The sequence below is a fragment of the Caretta caretta genome, chromosome 1 (genome assembly GCF_965140235.1).
Source record: "Caretta caretta isolate rCarCar2 chromosome 1, rCarCar1.hap1, whole genome shotgun sequence".
NCBI lineage: Eukaryota > Metazoa > Chordata > Testudines > Cheloniidae > Caretta > Caretta caretta.
Window position 1 is genome coordinate 354,071,945 of NC_134206.1, and position 23,256 is coordinate 354,095,200.

The 23,256-nt window shown below is 58.1% G+C and overlaps 1 protein-coding gene across 2 annotated transcripts in view; it reads left to right on the plus strand.

The window, feature by feature from the left end:
* The window catches only part of MAPK8IP2 (mitogen-activated protein kinase 8 interacting protein 2), a 59,495-nt gene that overhangs the window by 25,641 nt on the left and 10,598 nt on the right, over positions 1–23,256 (plus strand). The window contains exons 4-9 of one of the 2 annotated variants that reach the window (XM_048820519.2): positions 6,762–6,873; positions 8,126–8,284; positions 8,411–10,696; positions 11,761–11,836; positions 12,306–12,478; positions 22,050–22,159. In XM_048820519.2, the coding sequence (XP_048676476.2) occupies positions 6,762–6,873; positions 8,126–8,284; positions 8,411–10,696; positions 11,761–11,836; positions 12,306–12,478; positions 22,050–22,159 (2,916 nt within the window). Of the gene's footprint in view, positions 1–6,761; positions 6,874–8,125; positions 10,697–11,760; positions 11,837–12,305; positions 12,479–22,049; positions 22,160–23,256 lie in introns of both variants that reach the window. The other variant, XM_048820430.2, reaches the window with a different exon arrangement.

Consider the following 23,256-nt stretch of genomic DNA (forward strand, 5'->3'; position numbering starts at 1 on the left):
ACTCCAGCTGAAGTAACGGCTCTTATGCAGATAAATGGAACTGAGGTCACAGGCCTAGTGGATTCTGGGTGTGGCCAGGCCCTGGTCTGGGAGGATATGGTCTCAAACCCTGAAGCCCCCATGGAGACTGTCTTCCTCCAGTGTAACCACGGAGAAGTGTGCCATTGGCTGTAGGGGAAAACACAAAGTGCCTTGTAATGGGGCTGGCCTCAACAGTGTCCTACCCTCTTATCTTGGGACAGGATTGGGAGTATTTCTCAGAGGTATTGAGGGAATTTAAACCAACCCCAGAGACCCTGGAGGGAGCAGCTGAGGAGACCTGGGGAGATGGGAGCCCAAAACCTGTGACATTGGCAGGTGTAGGTGAGGATCCTGGAGAGGTAGGATCCAGCCAGAGGGAAGCTTCTCCAGAAGGCCCCCTTAACAACGAAGCCACAGTGGCCGCCCTACAGAAGAGACATCCTAACCAGAGAGACAGACTTCATAAAGGACCAGAGGGAGGACGAAACTTTGTGCCAGACTATGATTAGCGGGGAAGTCATAGACTCACAACGAGCAGAGCAGTACCATGGTTTGAGCTCCTGCACCAGTTGGAGAAAGACCAACTGATGGAGGAAGTTTGGTGGCAACTCCTCCATTCCGTGGCTCAGGCACGAAGCCATGCAGCGGGCTCATGCTATCCCCTCTGTGGTGTCCTGAGAAGACCCTGTCCAGGATTTTGGATCACTTCTTTTGGCCCAGAATTCACCAAGACTCTGCCCCAAATGCCAACTCATAGGACCTAAAAGGGGATAGAAGCCCCTCTGGTCACACTCCCCATAGTCGACATCCCATTTGAAGGGCTCGGGATGGACCTTGCTGGACCCTTGGAAAATGGTGCTGCTGGGTACAAGCAGATCTTCGTGATAGATGATCAGGCTGCCCACTGTCTTGAGGCAATCCCACCTCACACACCAATGCAAAGACTATTGCTGTGCCACCTAAGGAGATCCTCACTGATCAAGCCACCTCGGCTGCTGAAACAGGTATGTGATTTTCTGAAAACAAAGACTCTATGAACATCGTCCACAAATGGATGGTCTGGCTATATGACCCTGAAAAGAAGGTTTGTTGCTGAGGATCTCCGTCACTGGGATCAGCTGATCCCGTTCCTGTTATTTGCTGTTTGAGAAATCCCCTAATCATCGACTGGATTCTCCCGGTATGGGAGACAAACCTTTGCCACGCCATTTGGCCTCTGTCAATTTCAGAGTATTCCCTTTGGCCTCCTTGCAATGTTCCAGCGGCTCATGGATCAAGTTCTTCAACCCCATGGCTTACAAACAACAGCCTAGTGAGACGACATGGTCATCTACAGCCAAGAGTGGGAGGAAAATCCAGCACAGATTGCTGCTGTACTCTGGTTCTTATGGGGGGGCTGGGCTACTGGCAAAGTGCAAAAGTGCGGGAAAAGAGACCACCTACCTGGGATATATTCTGGGGAAGGGCCAAGTCCAGCCCCTCGTTGGCAAAGTCCAGGCCCTCACAATGTGCCCATGCTCAGCCACAAAGATGAAAGTCCAAAGCTTTGGGGGGCCTGTAGGCTACTGCTGCTGATTTGTACCAGGGTTTTCGATGCTAGGAGCTCCCCTCATGGGCCCAGTTCAGGACAGGAGCCCCAGGAAGGCACGCTGGTCCAAGGCCTGTGAAAAGGCCTTTCAGCAGTTGAAAAAACACCCATGTAAACAGTCTGACCTGGCCAGTCCTGACTTCTCCAAAGAGCTTGTTTTACAAACTGGCGCAGGTGCAGGATTGTCCCAGGAAGCGGAGAGGAGCACCCAGGGCCCTGGGGAACGGCGCAATCCATAGTAGAGAAGGACGGTCTCGCTGTGAAACGGGCTATGGACTTGCACCGACAGTACCTCTTGTGAAATCAATTCACCGACCATGCCCCCTTGAGATGATGAAATGCCATGAAGGACACCCTACGCCCCCGGGCTGTGTGCTGATACCTGTCCCTCCAGCCGTATACCTTCCCAGTTCAGCATGGAGCGGGGAGAGCCCACCAACAGGCTGATTTGGTTTTCCAGGGAGGCAGGGTGAACCATCTGCTGGGCCTGGTTCCCCGGGTGCCATCATGAGGGGCAGGGGGTGTGATGGGGCACACAAACCCCACACTGGATAACAAGGGTTTTGGAGCTGCCCTGAGCTCAGCCAGCCCCGCCACACCACACCCACGAGGCTGGAGGAGGAGGTAAAAAGGGAGTAGAACAGCTCACTTATGGGCAGCCCAGGGATGAGACCAGCCCCTCAGCCCTGAGGAAAGGACTGAGGGAAGGCAGGAGCTTCCCCTACAAGCACTGCCTGAAGGCCCCTCCCTGAGGGACGGGAGGGCCCAGTCGTGATACGCCCTGCGAGGGAGGTGTTTCCTTCTCTTGCACTAACTCCGTTTGTTGGTGTTAATTCCCCTGGCTTTTGTCCCCAGAGGACCCCAGAAGGGGAGAGGCTTGGAAGGGAGCCGGCCGGAGGGCCAAGGCACAGGAAGAGACAGGCCACTACAGAAGTGGAGCACCCAGTGGCCACAGAGCGAAGGGGAGAGAGCTGTCACGCCACGCCTGGCCATGAGGAGGTGCCAGCAGTGGGCCAACCCCTTCAGAACGGGGCTTGAGAGTATCAAACATTTCTTTCCACCATCGATTGAAGCCCTGCCACATCTGGATCCACCCCCTGTCAGGGAGCGACGGGCCCCGGCCCTTCCCTGGGGGAAATTCCCACCTGGATCCATCCCTCTGTCAGGGAGTGACAGGCCCCGGCCCTTCCCTTTGGGGGGATTTCTGACCAGATCCCCTGTCAGTTGCTGACAGAGTTGTTGAGATTCCATATAAAGTATTCTTTCCCTAATTCTATCCCGTTATTCTGAGCTGCACTCCAGGTATCACCCTGATCATTTATCTACTAATTTCCTGCTCAAGTAATCCTGGAGGTCTCCCCCCTCTTGTATGTATTTGCAGACTGGGGTCGTGTCCCCTCCTTGGACATCACACAGCCAAGCCAGGCAGATGGAGCGGTTTGCTTCTCTTCAGTGCCCATTTCTGTTTCTCGTCTCTAGCATTCTGGAGAGGATGCGCCCAGAGTTAAACCCGGTGTTCCCAGGGCTGGGGAGATAGGGACTCTCCTTTCTCTGCTCCCCAGAACAAGGCGGCTTCTAGGAATGTAGGATCCTGGGGTGTCTCCACTGAGGATCCTGGGGTGTCTCCCCCTTTCCCAGGACATGATTCCTTGGGACATGCAGCATAGAATCACATCGGCTTCATCTGCAGCAATATTCCCTGCCAAACTCCTGTCTGGTTCACTGCCCCCCGGTCCCTCTCAGCCACGTGATCTCCATGTTTCTCTCCCCCATCACAGACTTGGGCTCCAGTGATCTGTCCCCAGCTGGATTAGCTGGATTTGCCCAATCTCTTGTTGTTTCCTGCCCACATCTCTAATCTCTCTCAGCCCCAGGATTAGGGCTTTATCCCCTCTTGCACTCACAGCTCCTCTCAGAGTCTAATTTGCAAATGTCATTAAATCCTCCTGGGCTGGATAATCAATGGGGCCAGGGCTGAGTCGGAAGCTCCCCCAGGTCCCTCTCTGCTGCTTCCAGGACAATTTGTTTACAACCTTTCAGCAAATTTTCGGTGACTGTGCCCCAGCCAAGCCTCCCAGGAGATGCTGTATCCAACATCCCTAACGGCGTCCAGGGCCCGCCGCGTGTGATTTACCTGGCAGATGCTGACACAGCCGTGGCCTGCAGGTGAATACGAATAGAGTCACATGGTTTGTCTGGCGAGGCGGATTCTGGGTGACTCCCAGCGCAGCTACCTCCAGCCCACCCTCAGCGACCTTTTCTCGTAAGGGCCCAAACTGCCCCTTGACTCCCTTTGCTTTCAGGAGATGAGGGTGCTCGGTACCCCACACAGCTTGTACCACTCTCCTGGGGAGCGAGGTAGGGACAGTCGTGGCCAGGATCATAGAATCATAGGACTGGAAGGGCCCTCGAGAGGCCATCTAGCCCAGACCCCTGCACTGCGGCCGGACGAAGTATTATCTAGACCAGGGGTCTCAAACACGCGGCCACAGGGTTATTTTCTGTGGCCCACCAGCTCCCCGTGCCCCCCCCCGCCCCCCGAGCGTTTACCTAGATCGGCTCCAGCCCGGCGCGCACCAGGGGCAGGGCAGGCTCCCTGCCTGCCTGCCCTGCCCCACACTGCTCCGGGAAGCGTCTGGGACCTGGGGGAGGTGGGGGGGCACAGGGGTCTGTGTGTTGGCCTGGCAGCGCCTCCAGGTACCTCCCCTGAAGCTCCCATTGGCTGGGAACGGGGAACCGCAGCCAATGGGAGCTTCAGGGGAGGTACCTGGAAGTGCGGCCAGGGCAACACACAGACCCCTGTGCCCCCCCACCTCCCCCAGGTCCCAGCCGCTTCCCGGAGCGGTGAGGGGGCAGGGCAGGCAGGTAGGGAGCCTGCCCTGGCCATGGTGCGTGCCGGGCCGGACCCGCCCCCCGAGCCCCCGCCACACCCCTCCTGCACCCCAAGCCCCTGCCCTGAGCCCCCTACTGCACCCTGCACCCTTCCTGCACCCCCTGGGGACAGGGAGGGGGCAGAGTTGGGATGGTGATTTCAGGGAAGGGGTTGGAATGAGGGCAGGGAAGGGGTGGGAAGAGGCAGAGCAGGGCGGGGCCTCATGGAAGGGGTGGAGTGGGGGCGGGGCCGGGACAGCAGGGGTGGGGTGGTCGGTGGTGTGGCCCTTTGGCCAATGTACTAGTCCTCATGTGGCCCTCGTGGTCATTTGAGTTTGAGATCCCTGATCTAGACCATCCCTGACAGGTGTTTGTCCAACCTGCTCTTAAACATCTCCAATGAGGGAGATTCCACCACCTCCCTGGGCAATTTATCCCAGGGCGTGACCACCCTGACAGTCGGGACGTTTTTCCTCATGTCCAACCTAAACCTCCCTTGCTGTAATTTACGCCCATTGCTTCTTGTCCTGCCCTCAGAGGTTAAACGAGAACCATTTTTCTCCCTTCTCCTTGTAACAACCTTTTACGTGCTTGAAAACTCTTCTCATCTCCCCTCTCCGTCTTCTCTTCTCCAGACTAAACACACCCAGTTTTTTCAGTCCTCCCTCACAGGTCATGTTTTCTAGCCCTTTCTTCATTTTTATTGCTGTTCTCTGGACTTTCTCCAATTTGTCCCCATCTTTCCTGAAATGTGGCCCCCAGAACTGGGCACAATACTCCACTTGAGGTCTAATCAGCGCGGAGCAGAGCGGGAGAATTACTTCTTGTGTCTTGCTTACGACACTCCTGCTAATACAGCCCAGAAGGATGTTCACTTTTTTTGCAACAGCGTTACACTGTTGACTCAGATTTAGCTTGTGATCCCCTCTGACCCCCAGATCCCTTCCCGCAGAACTCCTTCCTGGGCAGTCATTTCCCATTGTGTATGTGCGATTGTTCTAGTCACTTGTTTTGAGACAGAAACACTACATTTGCTTTCCCCTCATCTCCGAGTCACTGCTCACTTCTCGGTGCAGCATCGCCCCGACTCACCAACTGTCTGGACAGACCGTGGTTCCGGTACCCAGTGGAGGGCACCGTGCGAGAACTAGAGCAGATCGAACAGAATGGCTTTTCTTTCTTCTTCACGGTGGGGTCTGACGAAGATCTGAGTGTCTCTGCTATTGCACAGCCCCCCTTTACCCCCTCAGAGTGGGATCCGCCCCCTGCTCGTGCTGCTTTTCCTCAGTGGAGTTACAACAGCCTCGTCTCATCGCCCTCGCCCCATCAGCAACATTTGCTCTGCCTTTTTTCATCTCCGCACGTGTGTGTCTGTGTCTCTGTGCGTGTGTGTATGTCTGCGCATGTGTGTGTCTGTGTGTGTCTGTCTCCTCTGTGTCTCTGTGCATGTGTCAGATTGTAAGGGGAAGATCGTGTGGTGCCGGCAGCATGTCTTGCACCAGTGTTTCCCCACCTGGGGGACGTGTCCTCTGGGGGACACAAAGCCTGATGGGGGGAGCCAATGGACCTCTGGGTTCTCCTTCAAAGTCCCAGCTCTCAGTTTAACAAGTCAGTCTCTAGCTGTTACACGAGTGGTGAAAACCTTCCCATTGTGACCCCGAGAGCCAGAGGCAGAGTTTGCAGAGAGTCTAAACCGGTGGCTGTGTGGTGTGAACTGTCCCGTTCCTGCCGGTGGGGCTAACGCAGCTGGCAGTGCTGATCCTGTCCCTGCTGCGGCTAGTTCGCTCCTCCCACAAGCATGTCGGACGGGGACGGGAGTCCCCTGGCATGAGGAGCTGCCCCATGTTTGAAGTTTCCCGGAGCACTCGGGGGAGAAGGGGCTAGCTGGGGTGGGGGGCTGAGAGGGCTGCTGACTCAGGGCTCAGCTTTCAGAGTTTAGGGGACGCTGTCTGACCTGTCGTTCACCCAGCGTGTGCAGCGGCAGGCCGGGGGTCATTCCCTGTGGGGAGCCTGCGTCTGAGTGGGGACTGACAAGCACAGAGGCAGCTTTTGCAGAGACCTGATCTGGCTGCATGTGGCCAGAGGAACCCTCCAGACTTCGTCGGGCACAGCCCAGCTTTGCAGAGCAGGGAGTCCTGGAGCCTGGCCGGCCGATTCCTGTAAAGCACTTGGCCTCACTTCCATGTTCCCCCTCCTCCCTCTCCTCTGGCCCTCCCATCCCTCACCCCTGGACCCCCCCGCCCTCGTTTCTAAACTCACCGGCTCTTCTCTTTCTGACCAGGATTCCCTGAATAACAACGGCAGCTACCCTCCTCCCCCCACTGCTCAGCGGGCCACCTGGCAGGAGACCCTTCTCCACTCCTCCTCCTCCTCCTCCTCTTCCTCACACACTGGTGAGCATACTCCCCTCTCCCACCTGCTGCAGCCCCCCCCACCTGCGCCAGCAGAAGGGCTGGGGGGGCTTGTGCGTCTGAGCTCAGCTGTGTGGCTGTCCTAAGAGCCAGGCTCTGCTCTGGGCCCTGGGGATGGGGGAGGGGTGGGAAACCGAGGCTGGATGTTCAGGAGATGGGGTGAGCTGCTCCATGGAGGGTTCCAGGCCCAGCTTCTCCCCCAGGGCTGTGTCCGAGCCCTGTGTTGGGGAGATTCATGCTTCCTCTGCCCCTCCTCCCCACGCTGCTCCCCTCAGGCTGTTTCCGGGGCTGCCCGATGTCCAGAAGCTCGGCTCATACCCGAAAGGCAGAGCCACGCTTTGCTCTCAGTCCTCGAAAATGGGACCCAAGTGTGACTGCCGTCCACAGAGAGCCAGCCGTCCTGGCTCAGAGCGGGGCAACCGGACACAGGGGCCCATGGGCTCAGTGACGAGGAGGCCCCGGAGTTCAGCGTTTCCCACGATCCCACAGACTGTGGTGCTTTTGCTGTAGGATTCGTTACTCTGCTGCTCCTGGCCCTGTCTTCTGCCTGCGGCTGCCCCTGGTGCTGCGCCTTTCCCCACCAGGGACTGCTGACTTGATGGCAGTGCCTGCTGCCGGCCCTGTCCTACGGCAGCGGGCAGGAGGGGGCCCGGGAGCCAAACGTACAGGCTGGGCAGCCCCGCTGCCTCGAGAACAGAGCAGTAGCCGAGATCTGGGGAGCGGAGAAGGTGAACCGCTGAGCCCCACCTCCCTGGCACACGCAGGGCGGGGGAAGGAGACTCTGAGCCGAGTTTCCAGACACCAGCCTAACTGCTGAGGCCCACAGAGCTGAGTGCCTGGAGAACACGGCAAAACTATCCACCCTCCACACCAGTCCTCGCTGGAAAGAGTCACTGCCACGTTGTGCGTCAATGCACTGCCGAGCACACGGGCCCTGGTTATTCCTCCCTGGAATGGCACTTAGGGCCGTCTTGCTCATCCCCAGGGGCACGGACCAGGGGACCCTTCCCCTCCAGCAGCTGAAGATGTGGCTCCACGGAAGGAGCCGAGCCAGCTTCTGTCTCATCCCATGTGCGTGGGGCACTGCCCAGCAGGGATCAGCGAGCTGGGCTTGGGGACTCTCCTGCACTGGCTTTCCCAGTGAAGCAGGGGGAGAATGAGAGGCCCTAGCCGGGGTTGGGTGGGGGAACTGGTTCAAAGCTCTAATCTCAGGCTCTTTGCTTTTTCTTCTCAGGGCGCCTGTCTCCTTCTCACCCTTGTGTCCAAGATGGCCCCTGCTTGGAAAGTCAGAACGGCCTGGGGCTGACCACTGAGGAAACAGGGCAGGCCCAGACGCTGCTCAAACCCTCCTTCTATGACTTGGAAGGCAACAGACATGAGTCTCTGGCATATGGTAACCAACCGCTGGAGAGAGCCGGGGAAGATTATAATATGAATATCATCTCCTCTGCACCATGCTCACCACATACCCCATCTCATCTCAGCCAGCCGTCTCCTAAACAGTCTCTCTCTCCAACAGGGCCTGCCGCTCCTCCTAACATAGCCTCTCACTCGGAAGCCAGCAAGGAGCCCCAGACCTGCGAAGCCAACTCCCAGCAGCCCAAAGCCACCGAAAGCTACTGTGCAAACCTCAAGCCAGAGGCAGCCAGCGGCAGGGAGAGACAAAAACCCAGTGAGGAGGGTACCCCTGCAGATGGCGCTGGGGGGGACGCAGGCCTGGCTCTTGGTCGTGGCTCCCCCATCACCCGCCGTGGCCAGTCCAGCACCCCACTCTCTGAGGAAGAGCTGCCCAAGGGCTATGGAGACCCTGAAGCTGCAGCCTTCGCTGATCGGAGCGATGGGGATGGGGGGTGCACCCTGGGGGCCTATGTCTGCCTGAGAGGGCTGACAGAGCAGCTGAGCTCTGAAGGGGAGGGTCCCCACTGCAGCAGGGCCGCCAGCATGCATGGGCTCCCTTCAGGCTCCTCCGAGACCACGTCTCCATCGTCCGACCCAGGCATCGAGGCAGATCTCACCAGCAGGAACTCAAAGCAGTTCCTGCCCCGCAGCCGGCACAGTGACGACCTCAGCTCCCCGGGTTCTGACTCAGATGTAGAGGGGGAAATCGAGGCAGCTTTTGCTTGTGGGGGCCGCCTGGTCAGCAACATGATTTCCTCCATCTCGGAGACGGAGCTGGATCTGAGCAGCGACAGCAGCAGCGGCAGGTCCTCCCACCTCACTAACTCCATCGAGGAGGCCAGCTCCCCCACCTCGGAGGCCGAGCTGGAGACGGAGCTTGAAGGCCAGGGGCTCATGGGCATCAAGGACTCGCTGCTGCTGGATAAGTGCAAGGAGGAGGAGGAGATGACCCTGGACGGGGAGCTGCCGGAGAGCCGCTTGAGGGACAGGAGCATGGTGAGGAGAGAGAGCCTGGCCGACCTGAAGATGGAGGGTTATTATGACACCTTGAACCCAGAGGACTCTTCCGCCCCCGTTGACCAGACAGATGTGTCTGGGTCCAGTCCCCTGGATCTAAAGATTGACCCAGACCACAGCCTGGAGAGCATCCGCCGCTCCTTCTACCTGCCCATCGGGCCCAAGCTCCTGCCGGAGGTGGACGACGAGGGTAACAGCGAGTACGACTCTGACTCCGAGTCGGAGCCTGACCTGAGCGAGGACTCAGACTCACCCTGGCTGCTCAGCAACCTCGTCAACAAGATGATCTTGGAGGGCTCATACCCCCTCAAGTGCCCGGACGAGTGCTTCCAGCAGGCCCACTCCCTCTGCGACACCATCTCCCCGGCCTCTGACCTTGAGCCCGAGATCCTCAGCGAGTCCCTGGACGTACAGCCCAGCTTGCGGGACTCCCCAGGGAGTGAAGCAGAGCCGGTCAAGCTGTCCTGTTCCCAGCAGAGCATCGAGCTGGTGGACATGGAGACTCTGCGCAGCTCACTCCAGAATGCCGAGGACGAGAAACCCACGAGCACCAGCCCTGCCACAGAGTCCTCGCCTCCGGGAAGTGACTCCGGCCCGTATTTATTCATGAGCAACCCGACCAATGACACTATCACCCCAGTGTTCCTGGGGCACCCCCTCTCCATCGACAGGCTGGGCAGCTCAGGGGTGCTGGCAAACTTTGGCTGCTGTACGGGGCCCATCAAAAGCTTCCCTTTCGCCCCTCACACCAGCACAGAGGGCTCGGATCCAGCATCCAGAGAACACGGCATAGAGGTGGAGCCGGCAGCTGGGCGAGAGGATTGGGCCATCGATAAGGACCTGGACTCGGGGATCCTGGAGGACAATGACATGATCGATGACATCCGGTTAGAGAGCCTGGACCAGAACCCCGACGCCTTCCTGCCCATGCTCGACGTCTCTACGGCCAAGACCAACCGGTGCTTTAACCTGACCTACTCCACAGACGAGGATGACGTGCCGTATTTCGGCAGCCTGAAGGGCTCCCCCTTCCACGACGACACGCAGAGCTTCAAGGAGGACCTGCCGCTTCCTCCGCCCCCCATGGCCCTGGAGCCTCGGCCGCTGGATGAGTCCCTGGTCTACGACTCCATCAAATACACTCTGGTGGTGGATGAGAACACGCAGCTGGAGCTGGTGAGCCTAAAGCGCTGCACCTCCGTGCTGAGCGACGACAGTGAGCTGCTGACCGCCTGCGACAACTGCGACCTGGAGGACGAGGACGAGTTTGGGGGGGGGCTGGCGGCACAGGACGGGCAGAGCTCCTCGGAGGACTCCTCCCCTGAAGCCGACCTCCAGTTCTCCAAGAAGTTCCTCAATGTCTTTGTCAATAGCACATCCCGCTCCTCCAGTAAGTACCAATTCCCCTGCCCGCCCCAGAGAGGGGTCAGCCATGTCTCTCCCTGTAGGAGAGTCCCACATCCAGACTGGGCCACCCATAAACCTACTTATCTCCCCGGGTAGGGCATGTGCCGAGCCCCCAGTCATTGCAGTGTCTAAACACCTCCCTCTCTGCGGTACGTTTGTCCCCACCGCACCCCTGGAAGGTGGGGGTGCTACACTCCTCACTGTACAGACCCAGACAGACAAAGGCTGAGTCTACACCGCACCAGGTCCAGACGACGAGGGTGTGAATTGCAGTGCGCACCGAAGTGCTGGTCTGTAACCTCCCCGTGTTACACTGCGGGCATGAACTCAAAGGTACCTCGTTGGTGTTAACGTCGCCCTCTTCAAACAGGACTACGTTAGCAGGGACGAGGGGCCTTCGAACTCACGCCAGCAGCATCCACAGAGGGCAGTTCCAGGACAGCACTTGGGTATGTGCTGTAAATCGCATCGCAGTGCTCCGACTGCGGGGCCCTGGCGATAAGCCCTAAGTCACACAGGACGTCCGTGATGGAGCAGGGAATTGAACCAGAGCAAGTGCCCTAACTGCTGGGACATCTTTCTTCCTTCCTTTCTGAAGACATTCTCCCCAGACTGTGGGGGATGAATTAACACAGGAAGGGCAACCCCAACTGGCTCTGACCTGGACGTTCCCCGCCGAGGAGCCGGGCCCGAGTGGCTCGGGGCCGGGCGTTCCCCACCGAGGAGCCGGGCCCGAGTGGCTCGGGGCCGGGCGTTCCCCGCCGAGGAGCCGGGCCCGAGTGGCTCGGGGCCGGGCGTTCCCCGCCGAGGAGCCGGGCCCGAGTGGCTCGGGGCCGGGCGTTCCCCGCCGAGGAGCCGGGCCCGAGTGGCTCGGGGCCGGGCGTTCCCCGCCGAGGAGCCGGGCCCGAGTGGCTCGGGGCCGGGCGTTCCCCGCCGAGGAGCTGGGCCCGAGTGGCTCAGGTCTCTTGTCCTTTGCTTGGCTGGCGAGGGTGCCTCCTGCATGTCGTCCTCCTGCCGGGCTGCAGTGACCTCTCCTGTGCTCCCTAGGTACGGAGTCCTTTGGGCTGTTCTCATGCATGGTGAATGGGGAAGAACGGGAGCAGACACACCGGGCTGTCTTCAGGTGAGAAGAGCACCCTAGCCTGGACCCCAGGGCCGCACCAATGCTGCCCCTCTGGGCGCATGGCCAGGAACAAGTTGGGGTCTACCTGGTGCTGAGAGGAGGAAACTGCTTCATCCCCGGGGCTGAGCAGCTGATAAATACACAGCCCCAGGGCAACGAATGGGGGTGAGGCAGGCAGCATCCCTCTCTGGGGCAGCCCACCGCTTCCTAGTAGATACATTTATAGGATGGTGGCCCAGCTGGTGCCAAGGAGTCCCAAGGCTGCCTGTGATTGTCCTGCCCCCTGCTATGGCAGGGAGGCCTGAGGGAGCTGCTGGGAACCGGGCACGGTGCCTCTGGCTCCTGTGGGCAAGAGCATCCTTGCCCGTCTTCATCTCCGTCTCTCTTTCCCTCTCTCGCGTTTCCTCTGCCCTCCTCCCCCACCCAACGCCCCTTCCCCCCATCCTGGTGCCGTCGCCTCCTCTTGCAGGTTTATCCCTCGCCACGAGGACGAGCTGGAGCTGGATGTGGACGACCCGATCCTGGTGGAGCTGGAGGAGGATGATTACTGGTACCGAGGCTACAACATGCGGACTGGAGAGAGAGGCATCTTCCCGGCGTTCTATGCCCACGAGGTGGTGAGCCAAGCTAAGGAGGTCATAGGTAGGCATCTCCCCTCCCTCCCTCCCTGTGGCGTGGGAGCCCTGAGCACCTGCAGGCCTTGGTGCTGCCATGGGCCCTGCAGGGACAGCAATAGCCAGCTCATGGCACTGCCGTCAGGGTAAGGCTCAGCCACAGTTTCAGGCAGTGACCCAGAGCGCTCTGCTGCAGATGGGGAGGGCTGCCAGGGAGACCCACCCCACACAAACACCCCCTCACAGACACACCCACCCAGATGGGTGAGCACTGACCCCATCCTGCCACCCAAGTGCCGCTAGATCATCGTGTGTAATCACTGAGAAAGCACCAGGAATCCACCACTCACCCCCTATCCCCACCAAGAGCCCGTCCTGGGCTCTGGCGCTCTGAGTGGCAGCAAGGAACAGAGCGAGAGCAAACCCACGGGCCCCTGGGGTCGCTCGGCAGCTGCAGACTGAGTGCAGCAGCAGAAGCTGGGAATGGGCCACAGGGATGGATCAGTTGCTGATTCCCTGTTCTGTTCACTCCCTGTGGAGCACCTGGCCCTGGCCACTGTCAGAAGACAGGACACTGGGCTGGATGGACCTTTGGTCTGACCCACTAGGGCCGTTCTTACGTCCTTACGAGCAGAGGAGGGCGTGAATCCACATGGAATGTCCCGAACATTCAGAGTCTGTAGAGGGGGCAGGCGAGCACATGGGGGGCAGCTCTCGGGGGAGCAGACAGTTGCACAGGAAGGCCTGCAATGGTGCAGCAATTGGGTGATGGAGGTTGGTTGTTGATGGTCCAGGCTGCCCAGTGCACAGTGGGCCCGTCTCTGAGTGGAGACCACCAAGGATCCATATCTGTTAGGTGCTCTGGGAGCCTGGCCAGCTGCTGGGTTCTCTGCCAGAGGCAAAGGGCACCCGGCTGACTCCAGCAGGTGGTTCTGTCTGCACAAGTACCTGAGCTCGTGGGACAGTGGTAGGAGAGGAAGGCATAGAAGGAGAGGCAGTGGGGAAGAGGTGCTGATCCCTGCAGCACCCACTGCCCTTGCCAGGAGAGGGGAAGTCTGAGCGGAGAGCTCCAGGGAAGTGAGCGCTGACAGGAGTCACCAGCAAGACAGGAGCATCATAGGGAGGAACCTGGCCCAAGCGGTCTGTGGTACCCTCACAGGAACCAGATGCTGTGCCCGGGCAAACGATGCTTCAGACAGCCGGTGTGGGTTCCCCAACGCATGCTGGGAAGCTCCTGTGAATGAGCCCACGTGCAGCAGGTTCAGGGCCCTGGTGAGAGGAGTAGAGATGGGGGTGGCACAGGGAACTTCCAGTGCCGGCACCTGTGTGTGTGTGGGGGGAGCCTCAGGAGCTGCACGACTCCTGTGCTGAGAGCCAGCCTGGCTCTGACAGTCTCCACTCGAGCAGGAGGAATCCTGGTCCCTGGCAGGCAGGGCCCGGTAGGAGGCTTTCAAGCTGGCAGGGAAGAGAGAGGAGTTTTTCCTCCATTCCGGTGAGGGGGCCAGTCCTGCCTGCGGGCGCAGTGAAGCAGCGGGTGGAGTCGCTCTGACCCTGATGCTGCAGAAGAGCCTGGATGGACTGAAGTGTCTGCACCCAGTGCTGGGAGCAGGGAGACGGGCCAGGAGGGCGAGGAGGCCAGGCGAGGGCCAGCGTAAGGGGCGCTGGGAGGCTGTGGCTCGTAGCCGGGCTGGCAGGCTGGGGCGGGGGGCAGCAAAGGAGTGAGAGCTCCAGGGAGCTGCAGTTGGACAGCGCAGGATCCTTAGTGCTAGGGCACGGGGAAAGCAGCACAGGACAGACACGCCTGGGGCCATCCGCTGCAGGAGCAGAGAGAGCCAGACCCCCTGGCCTGGCCGTGGGGTCAGGGAACCCCAGGTTTTCTTCCAGTGACTGCACATGTCCATTGCACGTAAGGTGTGTGCCCGCCCAGTGTGCCGAAGACAGAGATTTGTCCTACAGCTGCTTCTGTCTGCTCCCAGCCGAGGCCATAAAGGGCAGAGCTGCCCCAACCCCTTTGGTTCCTTCTCACTGCCTGGGGCTGGTAGTCGGAGTATCCCATGTGCAGGAGCACACGGCTGTCTTGCTCTGAAGGGGATTATTTCCCACTGAAAATCGTTTAGAAATCATTCTTAGACAGGTTTCAGAGTAACAGCCGTGTTAGTCTGTATTCGCAAAAAGAAAAGGAGGACTTGTGGCACCTTAGAGACTAACCAATTTATTTGAGCATGAGCTTTCGTGAGCTACAGCTCACTTCATCGGATGCATACCGTGGAAACTGCAGCAGACTTTATATATACACAGAGAATATGAAACAATACCTCCTCCCACCCCACTGTCCTGCTGGTAATAGCTTATCTAAAGTGATCATCAGGTGGGCCATTTCCAGCACAAATCCAGGTTTTCTCACCCTCCACCCCCCCACACAAATTCACTCTCCTGCTGGTGATAGCCCATCCAAAGTGACAACTCTCTACACAATGTGCATGATAATCAAGGTGGGCCATTTCCTGCACAAATCCAGGTTCTCTCACCCCCTCACCCCCCTCCAAAAAACCACACACACAAACTCACTATCCTGCTGGTAATAGCTCATCCAAAGTGACCATTCTCCCTACAACTAGGACTCAGGTTTTGTCCTAGCTGGGTTTTTTCACTTCTGTTCTCCTTGTACTGGTTTGCTCTGGGTGTCAGGTATCGGGGACCTGGACTTAGCAATGCGTTAGTCTCCCGGTTACAAGCCCTGCTGTCTGTACAGTAGCTATGCCCAACAGTGACCCTGCTATTTAAAATGTTTGGGGAGGGTCGTCTCAGAGACAAGAGCCACAGCTGCAGGGGCTTCAAGACCAGAACTCAGAAGTCAAGGGAGGTGAGGCTCAGAGACTTTCGGATGGAGTGTGCTTTACGTCCCGCTTGGATCCAGGGCCATCAGTGCAACGCAGCAGCTCAGAAGTGCCCGTCCTGACTTGTCGGACTCTCCGTGTCAAGCAGAGCTCGAGAAGACGACATTCTCCCTCTCGGGGGCCCATGAGCAAGAGGTAGAAGAGTTGCAGAGCAGCCTCTGGAATAGAGGGCTAAGAAAACCTCCTCGGCCACTAAGGAACATTGTTCTGCCTCGGCTGATACCTGGCAGAGCCGTTTGGGTGCTGAGGTTAGGGCACGAATTCTGGCTTGGTGCTCCCAGATGCTGAGGGCTAGAGACTCTCCTGTGCTGGATTTGTCGACCACGGTGCAGTCCTGGGCACCGTTGAGACCGACCCCAGCTGTACTGTATCAGGGAGCCAGCCTCAACGTGCAGGGCCGTGCAACTAGGCTGGGGGGTACCGGCGGCACCAGAGGACATGCCATCTCTGCTTCATCTCAGCAACTCTCTAGTTCAAAGCATGCTCTTTGACTCTTCAGCTGAGGCCAGCATATCCATTCATGGGGCTATTCCTTGTCCCACTGCTCCCTTTGGAGAAAGGCCATCTCACTTCCTCAGTGCTTGGAGGGCCATTACAGCAGACTGGTGGGTGCTAAGAACTGTGGGACTGGGCTACACGCTGTAGTTTCTCTCCGGGCTTTTCAGTGGCCAGTCTCATCAGGCTGTTCTCAAACAAGAGAACAGACTCTACTCGGGTTAGGAGTCATAGAGGAGGTACCGGCACAACATTGGTGAAAGCAGTTTTACTCTTGCTATTCCCTCCAAGCCAAGTCCAGGGGACCTGAGGCTTATCCTCAATCTATGAAACTTGAATAGATTCATCAAGAAGATGATGTTTTGCCTGGTTTCCCTGGTTCCCTGTATCCTTTCCATAGATCTTGTTGCTTGGCATGCTGCTCTCAGCATGAGAGACGCTGATTTCATGTGGCTGTCCACCTGAGCCAAAGACGTTTCCCCAGGTTCATGGTTGTACATGCTCACTTCCACTTTACAGTCCCCACTTTGGCCTGTTGTGAGCCCCCAATGCACGGCAGTGGTGACTGATGACCTCTGGAAGATCAGTGTTCAAGTGTTCCTGTGTCTGGACAGCTGGTGGGTCCAAGGCTGCTCCAGAGAGCAGGTGGAAGACAACAGACAAATCCAGTCCCCATTTGACACCCCAGTCCTGCACTCTGCAAAGGACAGAGTTTATCAAGGCAGTTCTCAATTCGACAACAGCCTGCATGCCGCAGGCCAGGTTCCAAGTGACTCTGGACCTGTGCGCCCCTCTCCAGCCTCACCCTCAGACTCCTGTAAGAAATTGTCTGAGACTCCTTGGGCACATGGCGGCTTGTGCATACGTGACTCGTTATGGCAGTCGTCACCTGAGGCGCGTGCAGGAGTGACTGAAGTCTCTCTACCATCAGCGGGACGTGCTAGTTCTCATCCCTGCAAGGGTTCTAGCTTCCTTGGATTGGTGGGTGAACCTGTCCAACTTGTGCAGGGGAATTTCCTTCTCACGTCCCCTTCCCTCCATGAGCCTAGCCACATCGACATCATCCTTAGGCTGAGGAGCACACTTACGAGATCTCTGAACTCAAGGACTTAGTCAGATCCGGAGCTATCCCTACCCATGAATGTTCTCAAGCTTTGCACAGTATAGCAGGCAGGCCAGGTCTTCCTGCCACACATCAAAGGCAGTCCTTTGCACGTCCACATGGACAACCCCACAGCCATGTTTTATTTGAACAGACAGGGCAACGCCATGGGCGACAGGAAGCAGCGAACCTTTCGAAGTTCTGCACCAGGAACGCAGTCCTGCTCAAAGGGCCGCACCTCTAGGAATACAGAGCAGCCTGACAAGCCAGCTCGGCAGGTCCTTCAGGATGGGCCATGACTGGGGTCTGAAAACCAAAGTGCTCAGGTTGCCGTTTCACACTTGGTGGGCACCTGCAGTAGATCTGTGCACCATAAAGCAGAGCAGGAAGTGCGATCAGTGCTGCTGCAGGGCAGGTTACAGTCGGGGCTCCGTCCTGGACTGGCTGCTGCTCCCGAGGAAGGACAGTCTACTCTGTGCATTCCCTCCCATGCCTTTAATTCCTAAGGTGATTCTCAGGCTCAAGCAGGACTGCACCAAGTTGATCTCCATAACCCCTGCTTGGCCCAGGCAGCACTGGTGCCCTTTATACCCTCCACTGGGAGCACGGTCAGACACTGGGTACATGTACCAGCCCAACAGAGACCGCTGTGGGAACAGCCTCCAGCTTCGGTGCACTGGGCGTGCACACACCTAATACGGAATGGAGACTTGCAACACATCGCGAAGAAGAACAGCCACAGGATACGGGAGTAACCGTTCTGTATTGTTCTTGGAAGTGTGGCTATCGATCCCCAGAACCCGTAGAGGCCCAGATCGATGGTTTTCAAGCTGTGGTCCATGGACCTGTGGGAGGTTGCAAACCACTGAGTTAGATGGAATAAAGGGGCCAACGAGTCAAAGGTGTTAACATGACCCTGAACTATCCAGCATTAAAGAGTTTTAAATGAGGTCTGTGGCTGGGTACACAGAGACCTCCACCTCTTAGTACATGGCAAACAGACCCCGACAACTCCTTTGATCCCTTTAGTAAAGATACAGAAGAGAAGGAAACACAGTTAAAACATTTGAAATGTAAGTATTGAGTAAGACTTTCATTTCAACAGCACCCCGGGTTCCCTTTAGCTTCGCAGAGCCTTTAGAAGGAAAAGCCCTTTGTCTGACAGTCTCTTAGCTGGTGCTAACCATGGTCTCTGTTCCGTTTTGGGGAAAAGAGGAGTCAGTGGAGCTGGGCTGCAGCTGGCATTGCTGTTGATGTTGTTAAAATCCAATATCGGCTCCCAAAAGCCAAGACAAGACCAGCACAAGAGGGGAGAGGAAAGAACAGCAAAGAGAGCAGACGCGGCTTCTGCCTCTGGTGCTGACTCGCCCTTGCAACCTCATGGCTGGAAAAATACAGGCCCAGCACCCAGTCTGATTAGCCACTCTGAGACCGGCCACTTGTACCAGCATCAGGTAGTTTAGGGCAGTGGCTCTCAAGTTTTCCGAACATCTGTTCCCCTTTCAGGAGGCTGATTTGTCTTGCGTACCCCAAGTTTCAACTCTCTTAAAAACGACTTGCTGACAAAATCAGACCTAAAAATACAGACGTGTCACAGCCCACTAGTACTGAACAATGGCTGACTTTCTCCTTTTTACCATATAATTATAAAACAAATCAATTGGAATATAAATATTGTACTTAAATTTCAGGGTATCGTATATAGAGCCATATAAACAAGTCATTGTCTGTATGAAATTTTAGTTTGTACTGAGTTCGCTAGTGCTTTTTATGTAGTCAGTTGTAAAACCAGGCAAATATCTAGATGAGCTGACGTACCCCCTGGAAGATCTCTACATAGCCCCAGGGGTACACGTACCTCTTGTTGAGAACCACTGGTTGAAGGCACTGCTTTTAGCAGACTCTTTCTGACCACAGGTTCACAGCAGTGTTCCAAACTACACAATCTTGGCTGGCTAAGCCAAACTCCCATTAGACAGAAGGGACAGGAGCGGGAGAGGAACAGGAGCAGGAGAGGAAAGAGGGGAACCGAGGCGGGGGAGGAAGAGGAGCGGGAAAGGAAAGAGGGGAACCGAGGCGGGGGAGGAACAGGAGTGGGAGAGGAAAGAGGGGAACCGAGGCAGGGGAGGAAGAGGAGTGGGAGAGGAAAGAGGAGAACCGAAGCGGGCGAGGAACAGGAGTGGGAGAGGAAAGAGGGGAACTGAGGCAGGGGAGGAACAGGAGCGGGAGAGGAAAGAGGAGAACCGCGGCAGGGGAGGAACAGGAGCGGGAGAGGAAAGAGGGGAACCGAGGCGGGGGAGGAAGAGGAGCGGGAAAGGAAAGAGGAGAACTGCGGCGGGGGAGGAACAGGAACGGGAGAGGAACAGGAGCGGGAGAGGAAAGAGGAGAACCGAGGCGGGGAGGAAGAGGAGCGGGAGAGGAAAGAGGAGAACCGAGGTGGGGGAGGAACAGGAACGGGAGAAGAAAGAGGGGAACTGAGGCGGGGGAGGAAGAGGAGCGGGAGAGGAAAGAGAGGAACCAAGGCGGGGGAGGAACAGGAGCGGGAGAGGAAAGAGGGGAACCGAGGCAGGGGAGGAAGAGGAGTGGGAGAGGAAAGAGGAGAACCGAAGCGGGGGAGGAACAGGAGTGGGAGAGGAAAGAGGGGAACTGAGGCAGGGGAGGAACAGGAGCGGGAGAGGAAAGAGGAGAACCGCGGCGGGGGAGGAACAGGAGTGGGAGAGGAAAGAGGGGAACCGAGGCGGGGGAGGAAGAGGAGCGGGAAAGGAAAGAGGAGAACTGCGGCGGGGGAGGAACAGGAACGGGAGAGGAAAGAGGAGAACCGAGGTGGGGAGGAACAGGAGTGGGAGAGGAAAGAGGAGAAACGAGGTGGGGGAGGAACAGGAACGGGAGAAGAAAGAGGGGAACCGAGGCAGGGGAGGAAGAGGAGCGGGAGAGGAAAGAGGGGAACCGAGGCGGGGGAGGAAGAGGAGCGGGAGAGGAAAGAGGGGAACCGAGGCGGGGGAGGAACAGGAGCGGGAGAGGAAAGAGGGGAACCGAGGCGGGGGAGGAACAGGAGCGGGAGAGGAAAGAGGAGAATCGAGGCAGGAAGGAACAGGACATGCTTTGTGGGAACGGGGGAGATGACGTCTCATGTCCCAAGCAGTGTCCAGGATTAGGCTGGAGCCAGTGACAATGATGATGTCATCTGGGTCCCACCCTCCAGCCCAGTCTGATCAGGCCTCCTGTAAGGATCAGGATGAGGGAAGTCTGGGGTCCCAGGAGATGGTGGGAGGTGCAGCCATGATTGGGAAGCTTGCTGCTTCCCGTACTCGTCTGTCAGTCATCCAGCATCATGGGACCCAGCAGCTCCCCCCTGGTCATTTTCCCCCTCCCTCCCATCTCTAAGGACCCCAGAAGCCGGTGAAGGCGGAATAGCCCCTTGTTGTTGTGTGCTCCAGTTAGATCGAATTTCCAGCACACCAATTTCAGTGCCCGGATTTCCAGTCCCACGCTTCTCTTGCAGCAGGCAGGATCTTAACCCGGCCCGGGAGTTCTGCCAGGAGCCCATTTCCCTTGGGCTCATTCAGTCACTCTCTTTTCTGCCCCTTTCCCCACCGACATTTGTTGTCACTGCTTAATATGCCACATTATAAACTTGCCCTCCCTCTGCAGCTGAGCTCATAGTTGGGGTACGTTTTTGCCCCATTATCGCACCAGACCAAGTACAGGAGCCCTGCCCTCCCACCCGGGCACACGGGATGCAGAGCCGGGGCTCCAGCAGGGAGTAGCCCGTGGAGAACAGACGATAGGGAAGCTGGGAGCAGAGCCTTGTGGGGTCTCTGTTAGGTCCAGGCTTGTTTAGCATCTTCACTAGCCTGTTGCTGACACGTACAGATGATACTAAATCAAGTAAATAAAAGGTGGCTACAAGGAGGAGGGAGAAAAATTGTTCTCCTTAACCTCTGAGGACAGGACAAGAAGCAATGGGCTTAAATTTCAGCAAGGGAGGTTTAGGTTGGACATTAGGAAAAACTTCCCAGCGTCAGGGTGGTTAAGCCCTGGGAAAAGTTGCCCAGGGAGGTTGTGGAGATTTTTAAGAGCAGGTTAGACAAACACCTGTCAGGGTTGGGCTAGATAATAGTCCTGCCAGGAGTGCAGGGGACTGGACTACTTGACCTCTCGAGGTCCCTTCCAGTCCTACGATTCTAAACCAGGAGAAGCTGGGAACCCAGCGGGGCTGCGAGAGGTCAGAGCCCTGGGCAGGAACAACCCAGGAGTCAGCCCATGTCCTCAGAGGGAGGAGGAAGCCAGGAGCAGGCCTGGCTGAGAGTGTCTGAGGGGGCAGCACTGTGGTCAGGCGTTTGCTGGGGCGGCAGCGGGGGGAAAGGGCACTGCTGTTATGGGGCAGCTTTTGCAGAGGCCTCCTGTGGGGGAGCTGGGCGGGGACAGTCCCTGCCCATAGGGTTGGATGGCACCTGGGCCCCGCTCTGCTCTGGGCGGCTTCTTGCCAGTGAGAGTCTGAGAAAGTGGGCGCAGCGCGTAGAGGCTGGGCGGGCCGGCTGGCGGGGGGGCTGATCTGTGCTCCCTCGCTGGTTCCCTCTCTCTGAGGTCGTGTCTGCTGTGGGAGGGGACAGCGACGGCCGCTGCATTGGGTGTAGCCACCGCAGGGCCCCGCGGGCTACAGGCCTTTAGGCACCCCTGTGTCTCAGGGAGATGATAGCTGTCTGCAGGTTGCACAGGGGGGCGCGACCCCCAGGGAGGGACGAGGTGTCTCGGGTGGCGCGAGGGGTATCTAGGAGGAGGGGGCTGAAGTTCCTTGGCACTGAATGGCACTGGGAGGAGGTGGGGGTCCCTAGGGCAGGGCACTAGAGAACGTACCCAGTGGGCTCTTCCTGTCTCTGATGTGTATGCTTCTGCCAGCCGGGACTCCAGCGCTCCCCAGTGCCCAGCCCATCCGCAGGTATCCTGCAACCCTGCCTCTGGCTGAGTGCATCCAATGCCTCTGGCTCCCCCCCACTCAGCGGGGCGCTGCTGGCTGGGATAAGGCCTCAAACCCCACCACCACCCCCCCCCCAATCCTTTGGTGCTGATGGTTTTCTCCAGGGCTTGCATGACTCTGTTTTCAGGTCTGAAGAGGAACCCTGGCTGGGTGGAGAGGTTCAACGTGCAGTTTCTGGGCTCTGTGGAGGTCCCATACCATCAGGGGAATGGCATCCTATGTGCAGCCATGCAGAAGGTGAGGCAACAGCTCTGCAGGGGGCGGGCCAAGCAACGTGGGTCGCTGGAGTCAAGGGACGTGACTTTGTACTTCCCAGGGAATTGCTGTTATAACCCAGGAGCTCTGGGCTTGTGGGGAGGGGTCTCCTAGCCACCCCAGTCTCAGCCTCTCCCAGCAGGGGGTGCTGTGAAGAACGGAGCAGGAGTCCTGGCTGTGGGGGCGCTCCCGGCTACCCCAGTCCCAGCCTCTGCCAGCCGGGGGCACTGTAGGGAATGGAGCAGGAGCCCTGGCTGTGGGGGGTGCTCCCAGCTACCCCAGTCCCAGCCAGGGGCACTGTAGGGAATGGGGCAGGAGCACTGGATGTGGGGGGCGCTCCCGGCTACCCCAGTCCCAGCCAGGGGCACTGTAGGGAATGGGGCAGGAGCACAGGCTGTGGGGGGCGCTCCCGGCTACCCCAGTCCCAGCCTCTCCCAGCCAGGGGCACTGTAGGGAATGGGGCAGGAGCCCTGGCTGTGGGGGGTGCTCCCAGCTACCCCAGTCCCAGCCAGGGGCACTGTAGGGAATGGGGCAGGAGCCCTGGCTGTGGGGGGTGCTCCCAGCTACCACAGTCCCAGCCAGGGGCACTGTAGGGAATGGGGCAGGAGCCCTGGCTGTGGGAGCACTGTACTTTGCAATGCAGTGACTCTGCCAGGGGCTACAGGTCGTGGTGGAAACCAGCTGAACGTGAACTCTGGGGCGCTGTAGGGTGACTAGACAGAAAATGTGAAACATCAGGATGGGGGAGGGAAATAGTTCCCTACTGAAGACAAAGCCCCTAACATTGGGTCGTCTGGTCACTTGTGGGAGCCGAAAGCCATTGTACAAAGCCACGGGCCCTGTGGGTGATGGAAGCCAGGCATCTGGTTGCTATTATTACTTCAAGCCTGCCACAGCCCAGCACCCTCGTTCCAGCAGCCCTGTGCGAGCTCCCAGGGTGGTGGGTCGCTAAGAAAGGCAGCGCAGTCCCCAGCCCTACCAGCGGCAGAGGAGTGAGTCGCGCAGAGGTCCGACCCCCACAAGTCAGACAGTCCCCGGGTGGGCGGGGCCCAGTTCTCATGTCCACTCATCGAAAGAGT